General features: G+C 38.2%; 1 protein-coding gene across 3 annotated transcripts; it reads right to left on the bottom strand.

Annotated features, from left to right (window-relative positions):
• Position 1: 1 nt before the first annotated feature.
• Positions 2–23933, bottom strand: sbno1 (strawberry notch homolog 1 (Drosophila)). Of its 3 annotated transcripts, none has more exons than XM_008423349.3 (34): positions 23842–23933; positions 22247–22502; positions 20156–20275; positions 19963–20061; positions 19108–19338; positions 18874–19012; positions 18537–18637; positions 18357–18453; positions 17907–18067; positions 16874–17007; positions 16599–16689; positions 16349–16510; positions 16095–16230; positions 15891–15996; positions 15654–15807; positions 12942–13124; positions 12705–12802; positions 12462–12613; positions 11397–11600; positions 11003–11173; positions 10747–10916; positions 10524–10655; positions 7905–8040; positions 7673–7785; positions 7514–7585; positions 7339–7438; positions 7149–7223; positions 6916–7062; positions 6007–6101; positions 5835–5921; positions 3821–3958; positions 3657–3733; positions 3365–3558; positions 2–2533 (listed from the first exon to the last, which is right to left on the bottom strand). In XM_008423349.3, exons 3-34 carry the CDS (start codon positions 20273–20275, stop codon positions 2391–2393), a joined length of 4218 nt encoding a protein of 1405 aa, XP_008421571.1. In that variant the 5' UTR covers positions 22247–22502; positions 23842–23933; the 3' UTR covers positions 2–2390. The 3 variants fall into 3 exon arrangements, with proteins under 3 accessions (XP_008421571.1, XP_017163414.1, XP_008421572.1); XM_017307925.2 differs by having other exon boundaries at positions 19108–19335; XM_008423350.3 differs by lacking the exons at positions 22247–22502; positions 23842–23933 and adding an exon at positions 21955–22061.
• Between the last annotated feature and the right edge of the window lie 8 nt (positions 23934–23941).

Raw genomic sequence — 23941 nt, 5'->3', positions numbered from 1 at the left:
GTAGAAGTATACCAAGCTTTTATTGAAGATGCATGTACACGCAATGTTGAATTTCTGTATGTCAGTAGTGCAACTCGTGCAATGAACAGGAAGAAAAAAAAGTACAAGGGTTTTAACGTTAGAAGGATCTAGTGGCATTCAAACAAATTACTCAGCCTCTTATATACACACACATACATACACACACACACACAACACCCCAGGAGTCAAACCATGGGGTGCTGGCTTACAAGGTGCACATTCAAGTTTAAACACAGAAGCAGTACCTTCCCCTGGTGTCCAAAGAGATGTGCTGCATGAAGGTTTCCAAACTGTACAAATAATACAAAGCATTTTCCGAACGCGTCGTCAGTCAGGAGAGGAGGCAGATTTAGTGAATGGAGCCGCGTCTAATCCAGAGGGTCAGGATGCAGTCCTCCATTAACAAAAAACAAACAAACACATCCCGGCTTTTTATTCTTCAGTTTCAGTAAAGCTCATGCACCCAGACGGTGTGGTCTGTCCCGTTTAGTGCAGATGATGTAGAATATAATACAAAACCCAAAAGGTTCACAAGAGGCACGCGAGTCCACAAAAATGGGATTAGATGTGAACCGGACTCAAGGGATGGGTTTGGGAAGCGGAGAGGTGAGGGGGAAATATGCGCAACAAAAAGAGAAGCTTCAGATATTATGACGCTGTGAGAGGGCCATTGTAGATGGAGAAAAAGGAGTACATCTCTGCAAAAAAGAAAAAAAAAAAAAAACTTTAATTTTGAGATTGATCTTAGAAATTTTCTAGGAAAACCCCCCAGAAATTTCTGAATATCAAAAGTGGAAATTTTTCAACTTTTGAACATTTGCTGAGCTTCAAAAGTCAAAAATTTGACTTGAAGTCAAATTTAAGGACTTCAAAATTGAAAAATTCTGAAAATCTAGCATTTCTCAAAAGTGTTGAGATTTTCAGAAATTTTCTGTAAGAAACAAGCCCCCAGTTTTTTCGTGGAAATGTATTTATTTTCCTCTCTCTATAACAGTCCTAATACGGCGTCACAAAATCCAGGTAAAGTTCACTGAAAAACGGTAAATAAAAAAATCTGGTCAGGCATTTCACATACACTATTTTTAAAACAGATAAACCCCTGAGCTGTTTATTTGTAAGAAGCTAAACGATGTTTGTAATGACTGGGTCTCTTCATATTTTTAAGAATCCCTTGGCTGACTGTAGTTTAATTACTTCCTCACCTTTGCTTCACACAGCATAGCAAAAATATTTGGAACAGCAAATAAAGCAAAAATAAATGACATTTAATAACTGATTAGCAGCAGTGTAGTGATAGATGTTAAGTAACTTATTTGTCAAAGAATAGAAACTGCATTCTGGGCCCCAGATATTACTATTATCTTTTAATAAATGAACGGTAATATTTAAAAAGAAAAATGCAGGGGAAGAAATGTTTTTTGAAAAAGTTACATGTATACCACTTAACACTAAATGATATATATATAGATCTCAAACCATTTATTTCACTTCTTCAAACTGCTTACAAAAAATGAAGAATGAAACTCAGACACTGACTTCAACTAAAAACTCACTGAACTTCCTGTTTCAGTAACAACTTTATGATTTTCTTCCTTTGCTAAAGGAGGAAAAAAAACTAACACAAGGTTCATGTAAATACTAATGCTCTCCTTCCCAACGCAGTATGGATGTGTTCGACAGCCGACTTTTACTAAATGTGCTTTTTCTGGGAAAAAGTTATGAATTCCAAAATAAAACAAATCTACAGAGTTTGCTGAAGTAGTTGAGACCCGTTTGCAGGAAACAGAAAAACAAATTGGTCTATGTGAAATGCAAGCTGACCCTCACCATAATGCAGTTTTGGTCTCCTTGTGATTGTGAGGATTATAGCAGGAAAGAAATTCGTCCCAAATGAGATGACCTGAATCAAATGGCAAATAATATCCCTCTGCTGCTTTAAGGGGTTTTTGTTAACTATCCAGACGATGGTTGAACATCAGACGGCCGTAAAAACGAATCCTCTCACTTTCAGAGGTATAATGGTTTGGTTTCATTCATCTTTAGCCTGGACCCGGAAGGTTTGGGTATTTTTGGCTGAGTGCCCAATTTGAACAGAACAGACTGGAGTTTTTACGGCGTGTCTGGACCGGATCACTAACCTCACTCTGAATATCGGAGTACAACACAACGGCATCGACAGGTTGGGAGAACGACTGACCACCGTTTTACGTCCCAACAGTCGGCACAGCCGACTTCCGGGCCCTCAGGGGACAATAGTGGAGGAGTGAGAAGAGCAGCCCTGAAGCATGCAGCGCACCGAGACACGGCCGGAGCCGGAGGCCTCCTGAGTGGACCGTAGTCAGGGCGGAGTCTGGGCTCAAACCCCCTCATTATGTGTTGAGCACATGAGTAAGACTTTGAGGGTGGAGCAGCTGCCTCTTCTGCTGCTCCTGCACAGCCAGCTGCTGGCTCTGGTCTGAGGTCGAGAGCTTGTTGATCAATGGAGACACGCAGTTCGCTGGAATGATCAACCCTAAGAGAGAAGGAGGAATTATTACTTATTAAAATAACTGATTAATCACAATTAATTAATTCTCAACATATCCAATGAATCGCAATTTATTCTTAATATAACTAATTGATTACAAAATGGTCAATTAATAGCAATTAATCAATTATTAAAATAATCAATTAATCGTTATTAATCAATGATTAAAAGAACAAAATAATTTTGTAATTTATTAATCGTTAATTGGAATACACAGACTCTAAAAAACACCACTGATTGAAAGAATAACATATTCAAAGCAGTAATTAAGCCAAAATTGTACAAAAATATTAACTTTGCGTTTTAAAAAATAAACCCTTCCTTGTCTGTAAAAATGCTGAACCCAAAACTCTTCAAGTGGCTCTTTTAGCCTCCCCTGGTTTAAATCCTGTAAAGAATTATTAATCGGTTAATTAATAAAAGAAAACACATTGTATTGCTTTAAGCAGTGAGCTTTCTACATTTTGATGTTTGCAATACTTTTTTTTTTAAACCAAGCGTACACCAAGAGAATGCCATTATTAAATGCTTATTTTCTTATATAAAAAAAAAAAGAACTGAAGAATTTATTTGCATTTTCTTATGCATTTCTAATATTGTATAAAATAAGGTTGCAAGGTTAAGTGTAAAATCTGCATGACGCCTCAATATTTCTTTTATTCGATTAATTGGTTAATCGTCAGAATAATCGATTACTAAAATAATCGTTAGTTGCAGCTCTAAAATTTTTGTTAGAATGAAAAACGTGGGTTTTCTGGGGAGAAAGCAAATTCTTCAGTCTTTCCCAATTGAAGTTGGGAAAGAAGGTCAGCTTACCGACTATCCTCTGACCGTCTTCGGTGCGCAGGCGGACAATCTGCACCTTCACGTTGCTTCCGCTGACTGGAGAAAGAACGTCTTCCAGTTCGTTCCACACGCTGAGCACAGAGCCACACAGAACGTAGTACGTCCTGCAGCGCAGCCCAATTTCACACAGCAGACCAACTGAGGCTTTCTTGCAGTTGCCTCGCCTAAAGGCAGATTCAAACAGCAGATTAAGGAAGCCGTTTCTTAACTTGCGAGTTTGAGACACCGCTAGTGCAAGATAAGTGTGTAAAAGTGTACACACCAGTACGCATGAGAGCATATTTTTGCTGATGACTGGTACTGGTCAGTCCAGTGCTGCTTGGCATCTTCTGACAGAACCTAATAGAAGAGACAAAAAAAAAAAAAAACTGTTACCAGGATTCATAAAATATTTAATGTTTCCATGATTTCAAACAGAAGCCAAACCTTCTTAAACTTTTTTTTGATGTCGGCGTATGTTTCCAGTTTGACTTGTCTGCCGGTGTTTGGCCTGTAGACCAGGAACAGCCTCTTCTTAGTGTTCACTTCCTTCACCAGGATGGCTGTTTTCCTGTTATTTCTCATCTGAAATCATGCACAGAAAAAGAAGGGAATAATGGAATCCTTGCTTAGCATTATCACCCACAAATACGGAGAAAAAAAGTACAATCTTTGGGAGAAAATCTGGATTACATTGTCAATGGACTTGAGTTAAACTGCTGGGGGTTTTTTGTCATACCACACTGTCACTATGAATCTTATTCATCCATTTGCCTTAAAGAGCTATAAGTGACTTAGGGTGGGGGTGTCTTGCCCAAGGGCACAATGATATTAACCAAGGAGGCTGGAATCTAACTCAACCCGTCAATTTCAAGTTGACTGATCTTCCCACCGAGTCACAGCTGAACTAAATGTGAGAAAAGTACAACAAAAAAAAAAGAATAAATGTGTCAAGCAAGCAATAAAAAAACTAAAAGAATACCTCAGAAAAGTTGAAGTGCCTCCAAAAAATGTCTTGATTGATAAAAAGATGATTTTAGACTAGACAATGCTGTTTATTATTCACTTACGTAAAAAGTCCATAAAACCAACCTCTAAATTCAAGCACAAACATGGAGTATAATCAAGGATAAAAATGTTTGAGATTATAAATGTAAAACTGTTAATAGTTATGAAAAAGTCCAGAGATCCTGCAAGATTTCAAAAGCTGAATCTAAGCAAATCAATTTATTCTTCATAAAAAATTTTTTTTAAAACCCTCATTGGATTCATAAGTAATATAAGAAAACCAAATCTCATTTCCTATCATTCTCTATGCGAATTCTCATTTACGGTATTATTTACTCGGGCTGCACAGTGGCACAGTTGGTAGTGCTGTTGCCTTGCAGCAAGAAGGTTCTGGGTTCGATTCCCGGCCCCGGTCTTTCTGCATGGAGTTTGCATGTTCTCCCTGTGCATGGTGGGTTTTCTCCGGGTACTCCGGTTTCCTCCCACAGTCCAAAAACATGACTGCCAGGTTAATTGGTCTCTCTAAATTCTCCCTAGGTGTGAGTGTGTGTGTGCATGGTTGTTTGCCCTGGGTGTCTCTGTGTTGCCCTGCGACAGACTGGCGACGTGTCCAGGGTGTATCCCGCCTCTCGCCCAGAACATTAGCTAGAGAGGCACCAGCAACCCTCCCGACCCCACTAGGGGACAAGGGTGTAAGAAAATGGATGGATGGATGGTATTATTTACTCTAATTTCAAGGACTTTTAGAACACATCGTCTATTTACCAAACACACACTGTTGCTGCTGAGTGAGGTACAGGGTTAGCTCTTCTGTCAGTATGCTCCGCCCCTCTTGCTGTTCTCAACTTAAAGTGTGTGTGTGTGACGCTAAAAAACTGCTACAGTTTAGTCGAAGGTTCCCTTTATTTGTGTTCTGTACACCGTGTTCAAAACCAAAGAGAAAATATAAATAGACAGGGAACTTTACGACAGACGGTTGGTTAAATGACAGTCTGGATAGAGTTTAAAAATTAGAAAACATTAAAATAAGAAGTGAGTGAAAGAGGACAGAGAAACAACAGTCAGGAAAAGTATATATAGGATGCTGATGTTTAAAAAAAAAAAATGAAAAAAATACACGTTTTTAATTAGTGCTTTTTTTTGTTGCTGAAAATAGATTACGAGTAACCCCTTTATTTTTAAAGTCTTAAAAACTGACAATTTCTGGATTAACTATGCATCATTTTTCCATTTTAATAATGCAATGTAGACTTTTAAATATTTCTGTAATCTTTAAAACATCTACAGTAAAAATAATTAGAAAGACTTGATAAATGTGACCCAAATGCAGTCAAAATAGTTTAATAATGCAGAAAAACTCACTTTCAAATCTTCCCTTTGAAACTTCTCATATAAGAGGATTCATATTTGTAGCACTTTTTTTTAACTAAGAGCCTGTCTCATAATTTTCTACCTGGACATAGAAGCCATCGTCTGGGCCGTTCTGCTCTGCCCAGGCGTGTGTCGCTTCTTCCCAAGACATTCCTCTTTCCACGCCGACCTATGAGGTGAAACATGAACAGAGCGTCAGCTGACGTTTCATCTCTGTGATTTGATTTTTATACCATAAATACAGCAGGACTTACAGTGTAGAGTTCTACGTGTCCTGATGTTGTGTAGCTTGGCGTCAGAAACTTTCGACAGTCCACCTTCTTCACCTTCTCGTCACCCGAGCCGAGATCTACCATGCGCCAGGGGAGAACGTTTGAGACATTTAAGATCAAATGGGGTGTGATCAACAAGGGAAAACATGCCACACACACACACACATACACACACACACACACACAAGCCAAATGCAAGTAAAAATCCTGATTTGACATTTCTAATGCACTTTCTTTGGTTCGAACTTGGAGCAGATTTCTCCTAGTTTGAGATAATTGGACTTGGATTAGATGTTCTCATTTTAGAACGTTTTTAAAGTTGTTAATTTTGTTAATTCACCTAGGAAAAAAATACTAACCTGTTCATATTAGTGTTATTTAACTTGAAATTTTTTTATATTAAACAAAGCTGATAAATGCACGCAGTAGGATTGGGGTATTTATCATATTGTTTCTCATTTACCGCAATTATTTTCTTAAGAACTAAGAATTTTGATTGATGTTTAAAACCTACTCAAAACTGTCCAGACTGAATTTTACCATTTTTTCACACTGTTTGTTCAATGAAAGCATCAATAAATGTCAATAAATTTGAAAATACAGTAAGTGTGCAGTTTATTGATACAAATCATGCTTATTTATGCGACTAGTGTTCTTAAGAACCACATATCAAATGGGAATGTTTTTCAAAAGCAGTATTTCTGTTTGTCTATAACATACAGTTACCTAAAGAAAATAAATTAAAAAGATGTGATAAATAGTTCCTACCACTTGTATTGTTATCGCGATAAAAAAAACATCATGATACAAACTAAATTCACTGTCCCACAGCAGCATAGGGAACAAACTAGGTTGCCGTTACAAGGGTTACAAAACCATATGACCACTTACCCAGAATGCCCATGTCATATCTGCCATTCTTCTTGGCTTCCTGAATCACTGCTGCCAGAGTGTCAGAGAAATACTGGAACAAGGCATTTTGTTGCTGAACCTCCATGCCCAATATCCGGTTCAGGAATTTCCCTATGTTGTTGTAGTCTGCAATGGAAAGTGTTCGTTTTCATTTTGCTCTTTTTTTGTTGTTGTTTTGGATGAGGCATTAAAAAAAATAAAAAAAAAATCACCTTTGTCCAGTGTAAGCACTCCAGATCTGTCCTCCACATTTATGAGGCCCACACCTATCAGCCCACTCTGAATCTCTACAGAACAGAGATGATATTATTATTGTTATTGTTATTCAGTGAGCGAAGGGGGAGGGGGGGACTAATGGTTTTTAAAGTGTGAAATAAAGAAAATTCAACTTGCGACTTGTACCTCTGAAGAAATCCCCTTTGAAGTCTGAGGGTGGTGGCACCAGCGGAACGTCGAGCTTTACTATCGACTTCATCACAATTTCCAGAGCGTTTCTGCCGTACTGCAGCGAAAACACGACGAGTCAGAGCGGCTCAAACAAAGCCCAAAACATCTCCTCTTATAACACCGGCGTTACCTTGTTGTCAAAGTTAAACCTGCTCAGATCTCTAGTTTCTGTCGCCCGTCGGTCTCCATGAGTGAGAGCCCCCTGACAGAAAAATCAAGTCATGTTGATTTTTATTTGCATACATTTTAACCACATTCATATAAGTTATAAACATATGAAAGTGCCTACCAGGCTTTCCAGTCTTTTGGCAACAATGGATGCAAATCTTTGCTCTCCTGCCAGTTCTGATATGAGAAAGACGTACTCTGGAGCCGTGACCTGATTTGATCTGTGCGTTCGCCCTACGGTAGAAAAACCATTTCAGTGAATTTTATGTATACCTTTTTTTTATTATTAATTAATTAATGCAACAGAACTATCAGATATTGTAGGTAAAAGAAAGGTTGAAATATGTAATCACCAAACTGCTGTATGGCTCTGTCTGCGCTCCACGGCAGCTCCATGGTCATGTGGACTCTCCTCCTCTGGTTCTTCACGCGCCGATCGGCCTGCAGGGAAATACCGGAGCTGGCCGCTTCCGAGATGATGGCTATGTTCTGGTGGACAACAAAATGGCCAACATGTTACTTCACTACTTTTACAACACACAGTGAAGTCAAATGTTTTACATAAACTTCAAATGATGTCTGTTCAAAATGAGTTCATCATTTTCCCAAATGCCACGACATTCTTCCAGTTGAAAATGTTTTTTTTTTTTGTAACTTTGTGCGTTGAAGTCATTTGCAACTTTGTGTCATCTCATGCATTTCTGGTCAAGCTGTAAAAATGTTTCCCATCCGTTACTAGAGCCAATGCGGAGCACGATGTTTTTTTGTAACACAAAATCTTCCCCCCCAAAAAAAAAAAAACGAGGTACAAGGATACTAGTAGGTACTGGCAGGATTTGTATTACTGAAGACGTTTCTGGATGGATGCTTTTACTCAAGCGTTAAGCATCCAGCCCAAATCAGAAAAACAGTCAACCCCAAAATGCCAGAAACTGTCGGCCTGGCTTATTAAGAAATAATGCAAAACTTTTTTTGTGTGTGTTTTGTATATACAATTACCGTATTTTCTGCACTACAAGGCGCACCTAAAAACCTTCAATTTCCTCAAAAGCCGACAGTGCGCCCTATAATCTGGTGAGTCTTATATATTGACCAATATTGAGCCACAACAGGTCTAGCAACTACGGTAAGCAGCCGCCGACTTCATTTTCCCCGTAGAAGAAGAAGCGTGCGGTGCATGCTGGGATATTTGTCAAAAAACTGGTTTGTTAATAATGTTTGACTGACCTACCGACCGACCGTCTAAAATCGGGTCGTCTGCAGGTCATGTAGCACCACGTTCTCCACCAACATGCTGTGCGCAAACGGAAAAGGGTGACCATCGTCCGGCCACGCACCGGCCCAGTCGCGGAAGGCTCTCCTCGCCGACCCGAGTCGGACTGTTTTGTTGACATTCTTTATGTCAACAAAGTAGCTTTAGATAGTCATCCGGGGTGCTTCGACTAGGGTTACCAAGGGACCAGCCCCTATACACTTAAAGCCGGGGGGTCGGGGGAAGAGAGACAGAGACTGCGGCGGCAGCGTGTCGGTTGGTCTGCGTTACCCAGAAAGCAGTTGGGCACAATATTGCAACACCAAAACCGTGAGTGAAACGATGACTGGTGCAGTCTACTATATAAAGAACTCGGGGACCACTTCTTTATTATTACACATCCACATTTGTAGAGTATGGAACAAATCATGTCCCGTATCGGTTCAATACGGGACGGGTGGTAACCCCAACTGTAGCGTCGATTCCATGCGCCTTATAATGCGGAAAATACGGTATTTAAATGATTGCAGATGCCAAAATGTATAGTTTTGCTTTATTGTTGAGCAAATACAAAAGCTGCAAATTTGGTTGTTAAATATCTTTTGTGGCACCTCCAAATACTTCCAACTTAATGATTTTGGCCCTCATTACAAAGAGTTAGAAAATAAAAGTAACCAGAGAGGTGGTATTTATCTCATAATTTACTAAAGAATCTTGGTCATTATTAATCTCCAAAATTGTATTAATATTGATTAAGAATAAAGTTCATAGCAGCTGGCATTTAACTGTGAATCTAAAATTTGTGAATCTAAAATCTGACCATTTGGAACATAATACTTGAGACCTAAGTGCTATCGAAACAAAGCGCTGATATTTGTCTTTTCATCAATTCATCTGGTGAAAATGGAAACATATTTTATTGTCCTGTTCTAATATACAACACAGAATAGAATAGAACTAAGTTTGACCCAAAGTAACGGATCAGAGTCCTGTCCTCTACGTTTGTAAGTGATGAGTCCAAGTAAAGAGTTAATCCAAAACATCTCATCTGGAGTGTTTGAATTAATGTCAAAAAATGTCATAAGTGGAAATTATTCAGTTATTGAGATCGCTGGTGTAAATGTACTTTCATCAGCATTTTGAAAATAATGCTCTCTTGCAAAAGTGTATTTGTGTGAAAAGAAGATCCATAACATTTATATTCAAGTACATGTGATAATTATCCAGTTATGTGGAAAAAAGTTATTGTAAATTTCATAGAAAGCTAGTAGGATTGAGATGAATTAAGAATATTTCATCCAGAAACATCTGGTTATCTGTTGCTCATTTAAAGACTTTTTGGCCCCGTCTCTAAATAGATTAGCAATCGAGAATCATTTGGAACCGGAATCTAAATGGGGAATCAAAACTGGAATCGTTCAAATTCAAACGATTTGCAGCTCAAATGACTAAACATTATCCTTCCTAAGAAACAGCTTCACCCTGAAGCCAGTAGTTCAGTTTGAGTCATTTCCTTGAACAAAGAAAAGTTTACATCAATGCACCTTACAATGCTCAAATGAACCTGCAGAGGAACAAAAAAAAAAAAATCCTTAAAGTGTTAGCATGTAAATATTGAGCAAATAGACTCTTTTGTTTGATAATTATATGAGCAGACTAGCTAAAAAAAACATGTTTAAAAAGCCCACATCTGTAGGTTCCAGAATGACGACTGCCTCACCTTTTCTCCATCCATGAACCTCTGTTTCTCAGTCAGGTTGAGGATTTCTACAGGGACATCCAGCTCAGAGCGGGACTCGTAGGTGATGCTGCCGTCGTCGTTACTGACCACGCGACCTTTACGACCGGTCATCTGAAGAGGAGAACAATTATGTCGCTTTACGAACAACGGCTCAGTTAAAACAGCAGAACCAAAGCAGCGTGCAGCTGTAAAAGGCCGTTACCTCCGCTACGTTTTCCGGCCCTCCCAGCTCGTCGATCAGCTCATCCAGGGTGTTCGGAGGCAGATCTTCTGCCAACCCCTCCAGTTGTTCCAGCAGCTGTTTCTTCATTTTCTGGGCAAGTTCCACCGAGTCCTGACTCGTTAGGTAGCTTTCCTGGCTCTCTGTTTTGACTTGAAACGAATTCAGGAAAATTTTTATTTCCAGAAGACTTTTTCGAGGGATTAAGACTTTGCTGTGTACGATGCAGCATGCTCACCTGTAGCAGGAGTAAGAGGGGGGTTCACTGAGGCGGTGAAACCGGGCCTGGTGGAGCCCAGCCCCGAGGCTAACAAGGCACTTTGAATCGAGTCCGGATCAATACTCTTCCTTCTTTTCTTCTTCTTCTCCTTCTTCCCTTTCTTTGGCTCCTTTCTGATTAGCCAGGGATCTGAAAAAAAATGGAGTGGCAGACATAGTTTAACTCAAGATTTCATCAACCCAAATTTAAGACTTTTTAAGGCCACTATGAAAGGAATTTAAGACCTGTCTCACGACTAATATAAAGAAGAAAAGTAATCTCAAATAAATAAATCGTATGGGTTATCAGCAAAAGTAAGCCAACGCCGAAGACGATCGTTGTACTGATCATCTTAAACTCTTCCTGAACTCACCGTCCTCCTCATCTTCGTCAGACTCGTCTCTGAATGGATTGAAGTCATCGTCTTCGTCTCCTGAGCTGACAGACTTGAAGCTGTCGTCGCTGTCTTTCCCAGACTCTCGGTCCGATTCCTCAGACTCGCTCTCCTCTGAACTTGTACCAGACAGACCCCCGTGCTTGCGAGGCTTCTTTTTAGGCTGTTTTTTGGCCTCTGAACCTAGAGCGACAATAAATGACAGTCGGTCATTCTGCGGTAATTCCCAAACAAGCAGCTTGCTGGTTTGCAGATTATTTGGCAAATAATAATAAAAATAATATGTCACATTTTTATAGTGCTTTTTCAGACACTCAAAGATGATTAATAGACACTTAGGACACGATCGGTACACAAAACAACAAAGGTGTACCTCAAGGCTTGGTATTGTTGCCTATTTTGTTCATAATTTACATTACTGTGCCATGTAATAATCTGTCAACTGCTTTTACACAGAAGATTGTGTTATTTGCTATGGTTCTCATTCAATTGCTCAGTTATGTAAATTTCAACAGGCTATGTTTAGTGAAGGGCAGGTTCGTCTTGAGCAACAACCCGATTTTAAATCATGAAAAATCTAAAAGAATGCTTTTTTCTCTCCAAATATTCCTGTTCCCTCTTAGATTACCCCTCTAGTAAGAATTGCCCATAGTAAAGTTTGAAAGGCTCACCAGTTACAAGTACCTGAGATTATTATTATTATTGATGAGCTTTCTTGTAAACTAAATGTGAAACATTTAATCTCCAAATTAAGGTTGTAGCTTGGTTTATACATGTTTGTTTCTTTATGCATTTTTATATTTATCATTTATATATAATTTATATTTTTCTAATATCTACTTTTGTCATTCCTATGCATTTGTCACATCTCTTATGATGTGTGCCTTTCTTGGCCAGACCAAGTCATGGACACAAGAGTCTAAACGCTTGTCAAACAGATCACAATGGATATTTATCTGGTTAAATAAAGGTTTTACAACAAATATGCAAGAACAAATTCTCATTCGTCCTATTCACGGATTTATTGCATTTTATTTGTGCTACCTTTCCTCTTCTTTCCTTTTTGTTCCGGCTGTGCTGCATTCTCAGCAGGAGAGGGAGTTTTTTTTGCAGAGAGGTCGATGCCTAGCAGGCTGTAAAGCTTCTGTCTGTCTGGAGCTGGGAAGTGCTTCTCTATCAGGGACTGCAGCACACCTCTGCAATAATAAAAATAAAAAATAAAAGTCAAGCTTTGAAGCCACAATATTACATTGACATTTTTCTCAGAAAGTTTTCCTTCGTCCTCACTTTGCTGTTGACACAAAGTCGTTGAGCTCTCCTCCTCCTTCCTCCAAGGCTTCCAGTGTTCTCGCCTCACCAGTGGACTGCAGACCAATCACTACACACTGCAGAGAAAACAACAGCTCACATGCTTAAACACAGAGGATAACAATTCATTTTTAATGAAAACCAATGAATGTCTCCCATTTCCTTTAACGAAAAAAAAAAAACTGTTGAGGCTGCATGTTCCCCAAGTGATTTTACCTTTCCGTTCTGAACTTCCTCTCTGGCTAACTGGACCACCCGGCGGACTTTGGAGGCAATGCAGAGATATTTGAAGAACCTCTGATGGGCGGACCAGAACTGACCCCACATGGACTTCTTCATGCGCTGCTCTGCTTCCATCAGGTTGGCGGCCTGTTGGAACTTCTCACGTGCGCCAACCCACTGTGATGCACAGAGAAAAGGATTCAGTTTGTACACCTTTGTTGGATGTGGCAAATTAACGCAAAGTGCTTCGAATTATGGATTCAAACAATTGGCTTAGTTAATTGTAGATTAATGGTTTATTAAATTAAAATTAGTTCCAATTGAAGGGTGAGTTTTTATTTGGATTTTTGTACTTAGACTCAAGAGTCTTTAACATTTGGTGTTTTAAGCTTAGCAGCCCGAATAGCTAGCACAAATAAATGGTAAGGTATAAAGGTTTCATCTCTGAATGACTGGCATCAGATCATATGTGGTTTATATAGGATGGGAAGAATTACATTATTGGGTAGATTGCACTTTGCAAAATTTGGAAAGATTTGGGTTAAATGAAAAAACATTCTTATGATAAACTGTCCAGAATTTGGAACTCTGTACAAATTTGTATTGTACTTTGAGTCATTTACATATTACGTGTACATCAACGCTCCTTTATTTCATTGTAATTTTTGTTCATGTAAGTTTAGCTATGTTAAGAAAAAACAAAACAAAACAAAAAAAAAAGGTAAAAAATTTGTTGCAAATGATTAATGACGTCTGCTTAGTGTTTCAGTGTTGTAGTTTGGCCTCCATCCAGTAGATGGGGCCACTGTTTGTGTTGGAGCGGAGCCAGTTGATATAGAAACAAAGGCCTTGTCCCGATGCTCAGTGCGCACCCTGTACCCCTCTGTGAAGTGTGGATTCAGTCAAAGTGCACATAGAGGTTCGAGTCCATAGGGGGTACAAGCGTGCAAAAATGTGAGAATTGGGACAGAACGTCCCCATGTCGCAACTTCGACATCCAAAATGGCAGCACTGGACACCGTTTAGGCAAGTATTTTCAAGATGACAAAAAATATATACATTAAAATGTACTAACATTCAATTCAACAGTCTGTGATTTGACATGATTTTTTACTCATAAAACCATCTCTTATGCAGCTAAAAGTTAGTTTGGCATAAAGGGGAGCTAATAAAAAAAACATCAAGTTAAGGACAAACATATGAAATTTTAAAAAATAGAGAGAAAAAGGCCTGATGCTACACTGAAAAATAAAAAGACTAACAGAATTAAAATGTCATTTTTAAAAGACACTATGAATGTTGTAACTTTATAGACCAAAAATGTTGCAAAAAATTCAACAGGAACTTTGATATCAGTTTTCTTCCCGTCTAGTCTGAGAAGAAAACATTTGTTTAAAAATCATGATGATATCACTAAAGAAAATAAGGATCTAATAGCTTTCTATTCAACTCCCACAAAAACTTTAGATATTAATTTTGTAATTATATATGACGTTTTCACTGTAATGACTTTCTGCAAAAGAAATTCAAAAAATAAATATCACTTCTTGTGCATTTTGTGACTGAGATTTTAAGACAATACACTTAGTTTGTGACTATTTTTTATTTCTTCTTTTTTTCTGCTAATTTTATCATATCAAAATAAATTTATAACTAATGTGTGCCTTGTCATGCTATTTTCTTTTAATTTTCTACAATGATGGAAAAAAAACCCAACAAAACATTGCCATAAATCGCCTTTTAACTTAAAACGTCACATGCAGCAATGAATTATGGGTAATTTGGCCAAAGTCCACCTGGATGCGGACTCGGTGTAAGGGTGGAAATAGGACCCAAAATGGGCGAGGTGAAGGGCGCATGTGGAGAATGTGGGACACACTATGCACTCAAACCTGTCAACATGAACGTGCATTTGAAGGACACGAGGGTGGGAATACGAGCATTGGGACCGGGCCAAAAGTGAAGCCATACCAGAAAGAGAACCAGTCCAAACAGACATGCAAAATGCATTTAATCAGATTTTAATTTCAAATATAAACACTCTGCAAGCTCTTTAACTTAAAGAACTTAAGTTTCACCTTAATGGTGTTTATTCAGCAAAGCTGCACGTCAACATCTCAGTAAAAGAATGACTGATTTGCTACTAAGGTGAGGATGTAAAGATAGAAAAGCGGAGGAGATAACAGAAAAGTTATCACATCATGAAAAAAATAAAATAATGATGATGCCAATAGGAACGGCTGATTGTTGTCATGAGTTAATGCACTTCATGGAGCCAAGTTTCAGCTGTCCTTCAAAAGCAACTAGAGATGCTACTTCTGCATGAATATCTCCGTTTCACATATTTTATTCTTTTTATCTTTTATTTTTCTATTCAGCAATCAGATTCTTGTGTTACATTATTAAACTTAAACACATTTATAAATTATGAGAGAGCCATGTTTTTCTGTTTATTTAATCCGTATTTGATACAGCTGACAAAATTATGTTAAAACTTAATTGTTTATATTTTAATTCAACATATTATGAAAAATGTAGCCCTTTATGATATGGAAAGGCAGTCAATCGTCTTGATAGAAGAGAAAACAGGTTTTTATGAAAATGGACGCTTGTTAATTGTTAGTCGATTGATTAAATCAATCAACTCTAGATAACTCATTCATTGATAACTTGCATCCCTAATTCAAATCGTTTGTTTTAACTTACCAGCCTCACAGACTTGTTGTACATGTGGACGTACTGCTGAGTTAGAGGGACTTCTTCAATCTTGAAAGTCACGCCTGTAAAACTCAACTGTCTGGCGATGTACATCCCTCTGAGTTTCATGTCCATAGCAACTATTTCCATGGCACCAACACCTCTGGAAGTAAAGAAACAAAGTGCCGGTTTAGGCGTTTTGCAAATCTTTCAAATGGAAAACATCTTTAAATAAAAAACTCCTACCTGCGTTCAACTGCTTGGATAAAGTTGCCAAACTCTCTAAACGGTGTTTTGTGACCCCATATTCCCAGCCGGTTCATGTACGCCATGTTTCGTGGCTCAGAGGCTCCTGGATGATGTGTGGAAATGAAAAATGCCGTGTCAGTATTTAATTTCTGCAGAAATTCACGAGTTTGGTTGGCAAACCATTTGATTCTGTCCACTAACCAGTAGCGCTGGCATACACAACCCGAGCTTTGGGAAGTTTGTTCTGCAGCTCCAAAACGGCGAGGCCGGTCTTAGTCGGCTTAGAGGAGCCGATGGGACAAACGTTTTTAGCTTTGTGACATTCATCAAACACAATCTACAGACAACCTGTTAAAGAAAGTCCCCCTTTTTTTAATACCCAAATTATTCACATGCATAGCCATATTTTTTAAATCAGTATATTCAAATGCGGTAATGAATGTGAGAAAGGATACGACTCCATCAAAGTCTTCCCCACACCAGTGGAGAAGTTGTTGGAATCTGGTCTTGTACTTCCCTCCTGACTGGCTCTCTCCTATCAAAGACGAGTAGGTGGCGAAGATCACCCCTTTCTTCACACTCCCATTATGTTTGGAGGATATTTTGCCGTATTTAAACTAAAAATGATAAAACCTTTAGTCTTTTTATATATAAAAGTCAGCATTTCAAATTGCTACTGTTTAGGGTATAAATTTTAAATCCTACCTTGTTTAGTGAGTGAACCTGGATATTCTTGGCGCCAATGTCCCTCAAATCCCTTTCAGCGTCATACTTTAAATCATTAGAGACACTAAACCTAAACAGAGGACACAATGTATGTTTAGGAAAGAAAATACACAAAATTATTAGGAGTTTTAAAACAAACTTTTTTTTCCCAGGGAGTCCTTCAAGACAAAATTCAAATTCAATTCAAATCAAAAATACTTTATTGATCCGTCAAAGAGAAATGAATTAAATTAGAAATCTTCCAGGTCATTTACCAAAGTGATCTCTTTCTGCCCAGAAGGTAGTTCTCATAAATGATCCCTGCGATAGTCCGGCCTTTCCCCACACCGGCTCCGTCTCCAATCAAATAGGCAGCTCGGTCGCAGTTGGGTAGGAATGTCTCATGTTGCTGTAGCACAATCAGAAAACAAATGAGCAAATGAAAAAAACAAGGAAGAGGAGCGGGAATTTTTCAGAATAGCAGCAACCATTAGGAAGGGGATGATTTATGTAATAATTCTTATGAATGATTGTGCAGTTTTATGAACTTGTTACATTTGCGTTGGGTGACTTTTCAGGAAGTGATTGATTATTAGTCACAATTGGAATTGGGGCTGCAACTAAATTAATTGTTCTGGAGATTAAGCGAATGAAAAAACGTTCACATTCTGCAGATTTTTCATTGAATTATGGCGCATGTCTCACATCAATGACATAAAAGTCGGATAAAATGCGACACGACCGCTCTGACCGAAACTCTTTGAAAACAATTAGATTTAGTAGCAAATGTGGAAGAGGGACAGACTGGAATTTATTTTGAGTCAAAATATCGGAATCGGGCCATCCAGTCTGCGGTGAAAAAGTCAGATACAGGTCGCATATAGGGGAGGAGGAGAAAAAAAAAAAGAGCCAGATTTGAGTCACATTTGCCTGCTGTGTGAAATCAAAGCTCTCTCTAACATCTGTGTAGTCTAAAAGTTGCACAGATGTTAGAGAGAGCTTTAACTGATTCAATATGCCTCATTGCCTATGATCCTTACTGTAGTGATAGAACTGGATCTAATCTTTTGATCTAAATGTGCTATAGCATTGCTAGTTTCAGAGACAACAACATCATAAGACCTATAAAATACAGGTTGGATAAAATGTCAGGTGCAACAGTCTCAGTAATGTATACATTGTCTGAGTTTGAGGAATTTAGAATATGGAAGCAGCTGTTGTTTTACATACTGTAAAAAATTTTATTATTATTTTAATAGGAGACAAACTCTTTTATGTGATCTGGCTGATGTAATGGACCCTGCTTACCTGAGCAGCATATGTGATCGCCTCTAGCTGCAGTGCCGACAAGCAGCCCCGATCAATGGCTTCCTCTGGGATGGACAGTCTGTACCAAACATCTGGAGGGCTGACGCTGGACAGAGAGCTGGTCTCCACCACAGAATCCGGATGCCTCAGGCCGATCTTTACTGTGTGCACAAGGTCAAAGGGTCGTCAGTTCATGTTTTACAAAAAGTGAAATAAAATGTACCTTGACCTAAAATGTTTGAGAATTATATCACATGATCTGGACATTTTATCAAGTTTTTCTCATTAAAATTAGTGGCTGAATCGTTCTGCTCATAGAGTTCAGGGTACCTGGATAAATATGACAAGGCATTTTTTTTATTAAATGATGGGACTATCTCATCTTGTAAGATGATGAATCCTAATTTGAAGGGGGAAAAAAGCATGACTTTTAACATTTTATATTCTTACATTTCATAGGCATGTACTCTGCATACGTCTCTGCGTGACCCAACTCCTCTTCTTCTTCCTCCTCATGTTCATCCTCTTCTTTTAGGCCTGCAGCTTTCTGCACACACACACACACACACACACACGTTCAAATACAAAAATCACTCTCACTGAAATATTGAAGCACCTATTAAAACTTACCAGAGTATTTGAAAAGTTTAGCATTTTAATGTCATCTTTGATCCAGATCCTGGCAGCATCTTTGCCTAACACTTCTTTCTTGATTCCATTGTTTATTTCACCTGAAACACACAGAAAATACCCTAATATTACGACTGGATCAGTGAACCAGGGTAGAATTGATTCCCGTTATTTAATGATTCCTGTCATTCATTATATGGCTTGAAATAAAGCAGTAATCAAATTATAGATTTTAGAAAGTATTGTCAACTTTTAACAATAAAAATGGCAATTTAAGACCCAAAAATTGCAACTTAAATCCAGAGATTACACCCCCCCCCCCTTTCAAACAGAGTACCTGCGCCTGTTGCTGTAGCCGTTGCCACAGGTGGAGCGATGTCAGGTGGAGGTTTAAGTCTCATCAGCTCCATCAAACTGTTGCCCTTTAAAATGGTGGTTTTCACATTGTTGGGCCGAAGGAGGTCTTTCAGCTGAATCTGTTTGGACACACAAACAAAGAAAAACCTTATGAGCAACTTATTCAAATATGAAAATGGACATTGAAAACAAAGGCAGCATGTTGAAAACACACCTGATCTTTGTTGGAAGGCACTAGCGTGGACACTGACGGAGGAACACTTGTGGGTGGGGGGGTTGCTGAAGCACGCAGTCCTGAACTGGCAACATGGACCACCTTGGTGACCGTTATGGTATGTTTGATTGGGTTGGTGACTGACTGCTTGGTAGCAGTGGTCCCTAATGACGGCAACTGATTCAGTTGATTTAAGACAAATGTGGTTGTTGATGGCTGAGGTTTATGCTGCTTGGAAACAAAAAAAGCAGAGGGAATCATTGTTATTTTTTTTGTTTGTGATTTGGCTACCACAGAACTTTGGAGTAAACGGCTTTGGAGTTTCCCAAAAAAATAAAAAATAAAAACAGAAAAACACAACAGAAAAATATTGTAAATCAGAAATGTGGCGTTTAATTCACAGACACATTTTGTCAAACAAAATGGGCCGTCCAGTCTGCAGACTGCCCATTTTGTCAAACAAAATGTCTATGCAGTTTTTACAGCAACAGTACTCAAGTATAATCAAATCTGTAGATAGTTAAAAAACACAAATAAAATATTGTAATAATCATAACAAAACAATTATGTCAATATGACACCCAGATACTGGGAAAACTACAGCTTTTGTCAGTCGTTTTAGATAATACAATGTAAAATTAACATTTCAGCTTTGTAGACCAAACCGATTGTTAATGTAATTCAGCTGCAATTTCAATCACTGTATATTCATTTACATATTTTTTTGCAGAGTTAATTACTTGACATATGTGGTTTTCAAAGGAAAACTCTGGTAGCCACCAATGTCAGAGTTTTCCTGTAAAAACCCCTTTTTTATTTTTCTACAGTGAGAATTAAATGAGGAACTCAGCTTACTCTGATTGTAACAACTGGGACTGCAGTTTGAGGCTCAGATCGAACAACTTCCACCGATTCTGCTCCCACACCAACATCCAGAGCATTGATGGAAATGGACTGAAAGCAGATCAGAGGTTAGAACTGCCGTTCACACCACAGAAATACCAGGAAACCAGGGTCTTTTTTGATAATAAACTGAGGGTCATCTCACCTGCTGGGCTGTAGAAGGATGCATAACATCCTGAGAATCCACATCTAAGAGCCCGAGATCATTTGGGCAAATTCCACTCTCACTTAAAGCAGCGAGGAGCAAATCCTGTCCAGGATCCATCTGCAAATTAAAGTAGAACCTTAAACCAATGCCGACTTTTTCATTATCTAGAATAGAAACAAAAAATAAAGAAAGAAAATCCATAGAAATGAAGAAATGAAAAATTTAACGTTTCCAATGATTGATCAGAAATATGCATGAAATCAACCAACGATGTGAATCAACCAAATTTCCCTTGACTGGCTCCGTTTGCCGCTACAGGTCAAACAAGGAAGAAATATGCAACATGTCACAGTTCTCAGTTTTCAGTCTATGAACACAACCAGAAACTAAATGTCTGATGCACTTTGAGTTTAGTAAAAATCAAGAGGAAGGTCAAAGACATGAGGTGTGGTTTATTAGTGGAAACAAACTACTAGATTCAAACTACAACCAGCAAAGAACCTGCAGGAAATTATGTATATAAAAAAACCCTGCAATATTACCAGCAAGCAATGTTAAACAATAGACTAAGTAGGGTGGAATATAAACTTTGATTGCAACACTGTCAGCATTTATTATAATACACACTGCAGAATCTTAAAGCACTGGGTTCACTTTTACTGTAAAACATTTGTTCAAAAATAAACATAAAATAACCCTACTATCTGCAACATTAATAATGCAAATTTTATGATTAAAGATCATAAAATGCACACATATTTTTGAATGATTTATAGTGAACACCACAGACACATGTGTAACATGTGGTGCCAAACAGGCAATAAATTTAATACAGTTATATTTATATCCAGACATAGGGGCAGAATGCATTTAAAATACACAAGTTAAAGCAATGGTGCACAATTAATTACATATGCATTTACAGTGTGTAAGACTAGTAACATGACTTTCTTTAAAGTAACCAGATCTCAGGCTGAAACAAAAATAAAGTGTTTAAACTGTAAACACAGCCCCCAGGATAGTTAAAATGTCCTGATAGGATACAGTAAAGATATTTATAATCACAGTAATGTTTCGTTGGTCTGAGACACGAGTTGTTTCAAAGTGACCCAAAACAAGACACGTGTTTGCAATGCCCTGCCTACAACTTCCTGCACTCACCGACTCAACGTAGAATCTCCTTAACGCCTATCCTGCTTGTACACTGCCGTACTGCAGTTTAAAACAAAATATTCGTATTTTGTTTTAAATATGAATATGGGGACTAACGATCTGTTTAACGGACACAACTTAACATACTCTCGCGAACATTTCCCTTTCACTTTTGTATTACCAGCTAACCTGGCCTGGGGAGAGTACGGTGACTTAGCTTTCCTATGCTAGCTTGCTTCCTATCCAGAAGCTAAATAAACATCCTCGATGCATTCATTCATTTTCACATCGATAAAACAGGCAACAGGGGGTCTAACTACCTGCCAGTAAAATAAGCGTACCTGATGCTTGGCACTGCGCGGTTAAATGTTGACAGAGCTCACACAATTACAGCTGAATGTTGCCGACAGTGACCACCGATACAGGTCCACATGTTAGAAACCATTTATTCCCCCGTTTCTCACTATTAGTATATATTTACTAACTGGCAAACATTAGCATACTTGACGCAAGCATACGTTGTAACAGAACAGCTGATAAAGTTTACAGGTAGCTCGTTAAAGCGGCGCCGCTGAAGTTAATCAGTTGTTGATAAATGACGTTAGCAAAAATGAACAACCAGTCTGTTAAAAAGATAAACTCACTCAGTGGTCAGCCTTGTCCTTCCTAACGTGCTTCAGGAAAGCTAAATGTGGAGGCTAAAGCAGCGAGCCAACGGCCCCTGTTGTTCTAGCGTTATTAACGGTTCTCGCACGCGCACTATGCCTCTGTTAATGTTACTTGCTAACGTTAGCAACCAGGATACGGAGACTAAAAACCTGGAAACAAACCATGGTTAATCACTTGAATGTAAAAATGTGACAATAACTAAGACTTTGTTTTAAATTAACGTGTCGGTGAAAGAAACAGCAAATTTTCACGCTAAGACACACTTACGTTACTTTAATACGGGAGCTGCGGCTCACGGTCGGCAGCTCTCTGCAGCTCGGGTGCTTGTTTGTCCTCTCCGCTCGAGCTCACGCCATCTTTTTATCAAACGCTCCGTCGCATGCTGGTCACGTGACGTGCAGGCCAACGGCTGCTGTTTTCAGGGCAAAAGTGCTCGTCGGAGGTCGTTGAAAACGGGTGTTAGAGCGGCCGCGGGGCGTCCCTCGACGACAATACACCGATAAAAGCATGAAACGTCGCATATCTGAAACAGTGAAACAAACGAAAAACATAGCAGAGTCAGCGAGCTAATACCACGTCACGTGACCCTGACAGGTCCCGATAGGAAGTGACGATGTGGATGCCTCTTCTTCGTTCTCTTCCTTTTTCGTTCCTTCCTTTTTGATTTGCTGAATGTTAGGATGCTACTATATATATATATATATATATATATATATATATATATATATATATATATATATATATATATATATATATATATATATATATATATATATATATATATAATGATATGTATCATTATAGAAAAGATAGGTTGAAAATATAGTGAATGACTGACTGAGTTCAAGATGTGATGGTTAACTCTGTGGAGTGTTTTTTTTCTGTAGCACAGTGGAAAAATTGCACAGGTCAAATTGCATTTTGTGCCCTTTGCCCCAGAAACCGTGAGTTTGGAAAAGAAGGTGTGGCGAGCTTTCCCCACTGACTTCAAAACAAAATTTTAAATATTTTACATTGATTGAATTGCTATTACTGTACTGATTTATGCAATCACCACCAATGAACCTGAGGAATGTACACATATTCATGTTAATGTAAAAAAAAAAAAAAAAAAAAAAAAACAATCTTAAAAGATTTACAATCATATTATTTATGTTATACTGGTACATTTCCAACATATTATACCACATAATGTAGAATATGTGAAATAAATTATTTAATTAAACAAGGAAATCGTTTTGTGATCTTAGAAAGCTCTGACTGCTGTAACTGAATTTGCCCCTAGATGGTGCAGACCTGAGATTTCCCCTGTTTATTTAGCAGGTTTTCGCATTTCAGCATAATACACAAGAAATGAAAATGTATTTTAGTCAAGTTCCACTTATGAACTCAACATTTATTGGTATTGCAGACAGAAAAACACATGAGATAGGATTAGAGTCACTGAAAAAAAATTCTTACGTTATTTCTTAGAATTCAGACATAATTTCATCATAATTAGGACAGTTTTAAATGCCTGTTTTATTAAAACAGGCATTGAGATTAAAGTCAGAATTCTTTTTTTATCCCATTGGCACCAATCATTTTCCATAATACAATATTAAATAAGTAACATTCCTCATATTATTTAATTCAACTTTTAATTTGTGTTTTTGTATTAATTTTACTTTTCCAAGTAACATACATTTTTATTTCCTTTAGTTAATAGTTGAATTAAAAAATAAAATGTTAAAATATATATATTGTGTGCTTAAAAAATAGCAATGACAAAAACTATGGTTCCCAGGCCTGTTACACAGAACCATAGTTTTTGTATGTAGAAATGTAGTTTAGGTTGTAAACAAACTGTTTTCCAAGCACACCGGCACTGCCACTGAAGACCGACAGGGGGCGCCAGCGTTCCAACTCTTCTCATTCATTTCCACAAGAGGAACATGGCGGAGTGGGGCTGTGGAGGCTGCA

This window comes from Poecilia reticulata, chromosome 12, assembly GCF_904066995.2.
Source record: "Poecilia reticulata chromosome 12, P_reticulata-male-v2, whole genome shotgun sequence".
Classification (NCBI taxonomy): domain Eukaryota; kingdom Metazoa; phylum Chordata; class Actinopteri; order Cyprinodontiformes; family Poeciliidae; genus Poecilia; species Poecilia reticulata.
Note: the sequence above shows the minus strand (reverse complement) of the source record. Positions and strands in the feature narration are given on the sequence as shown.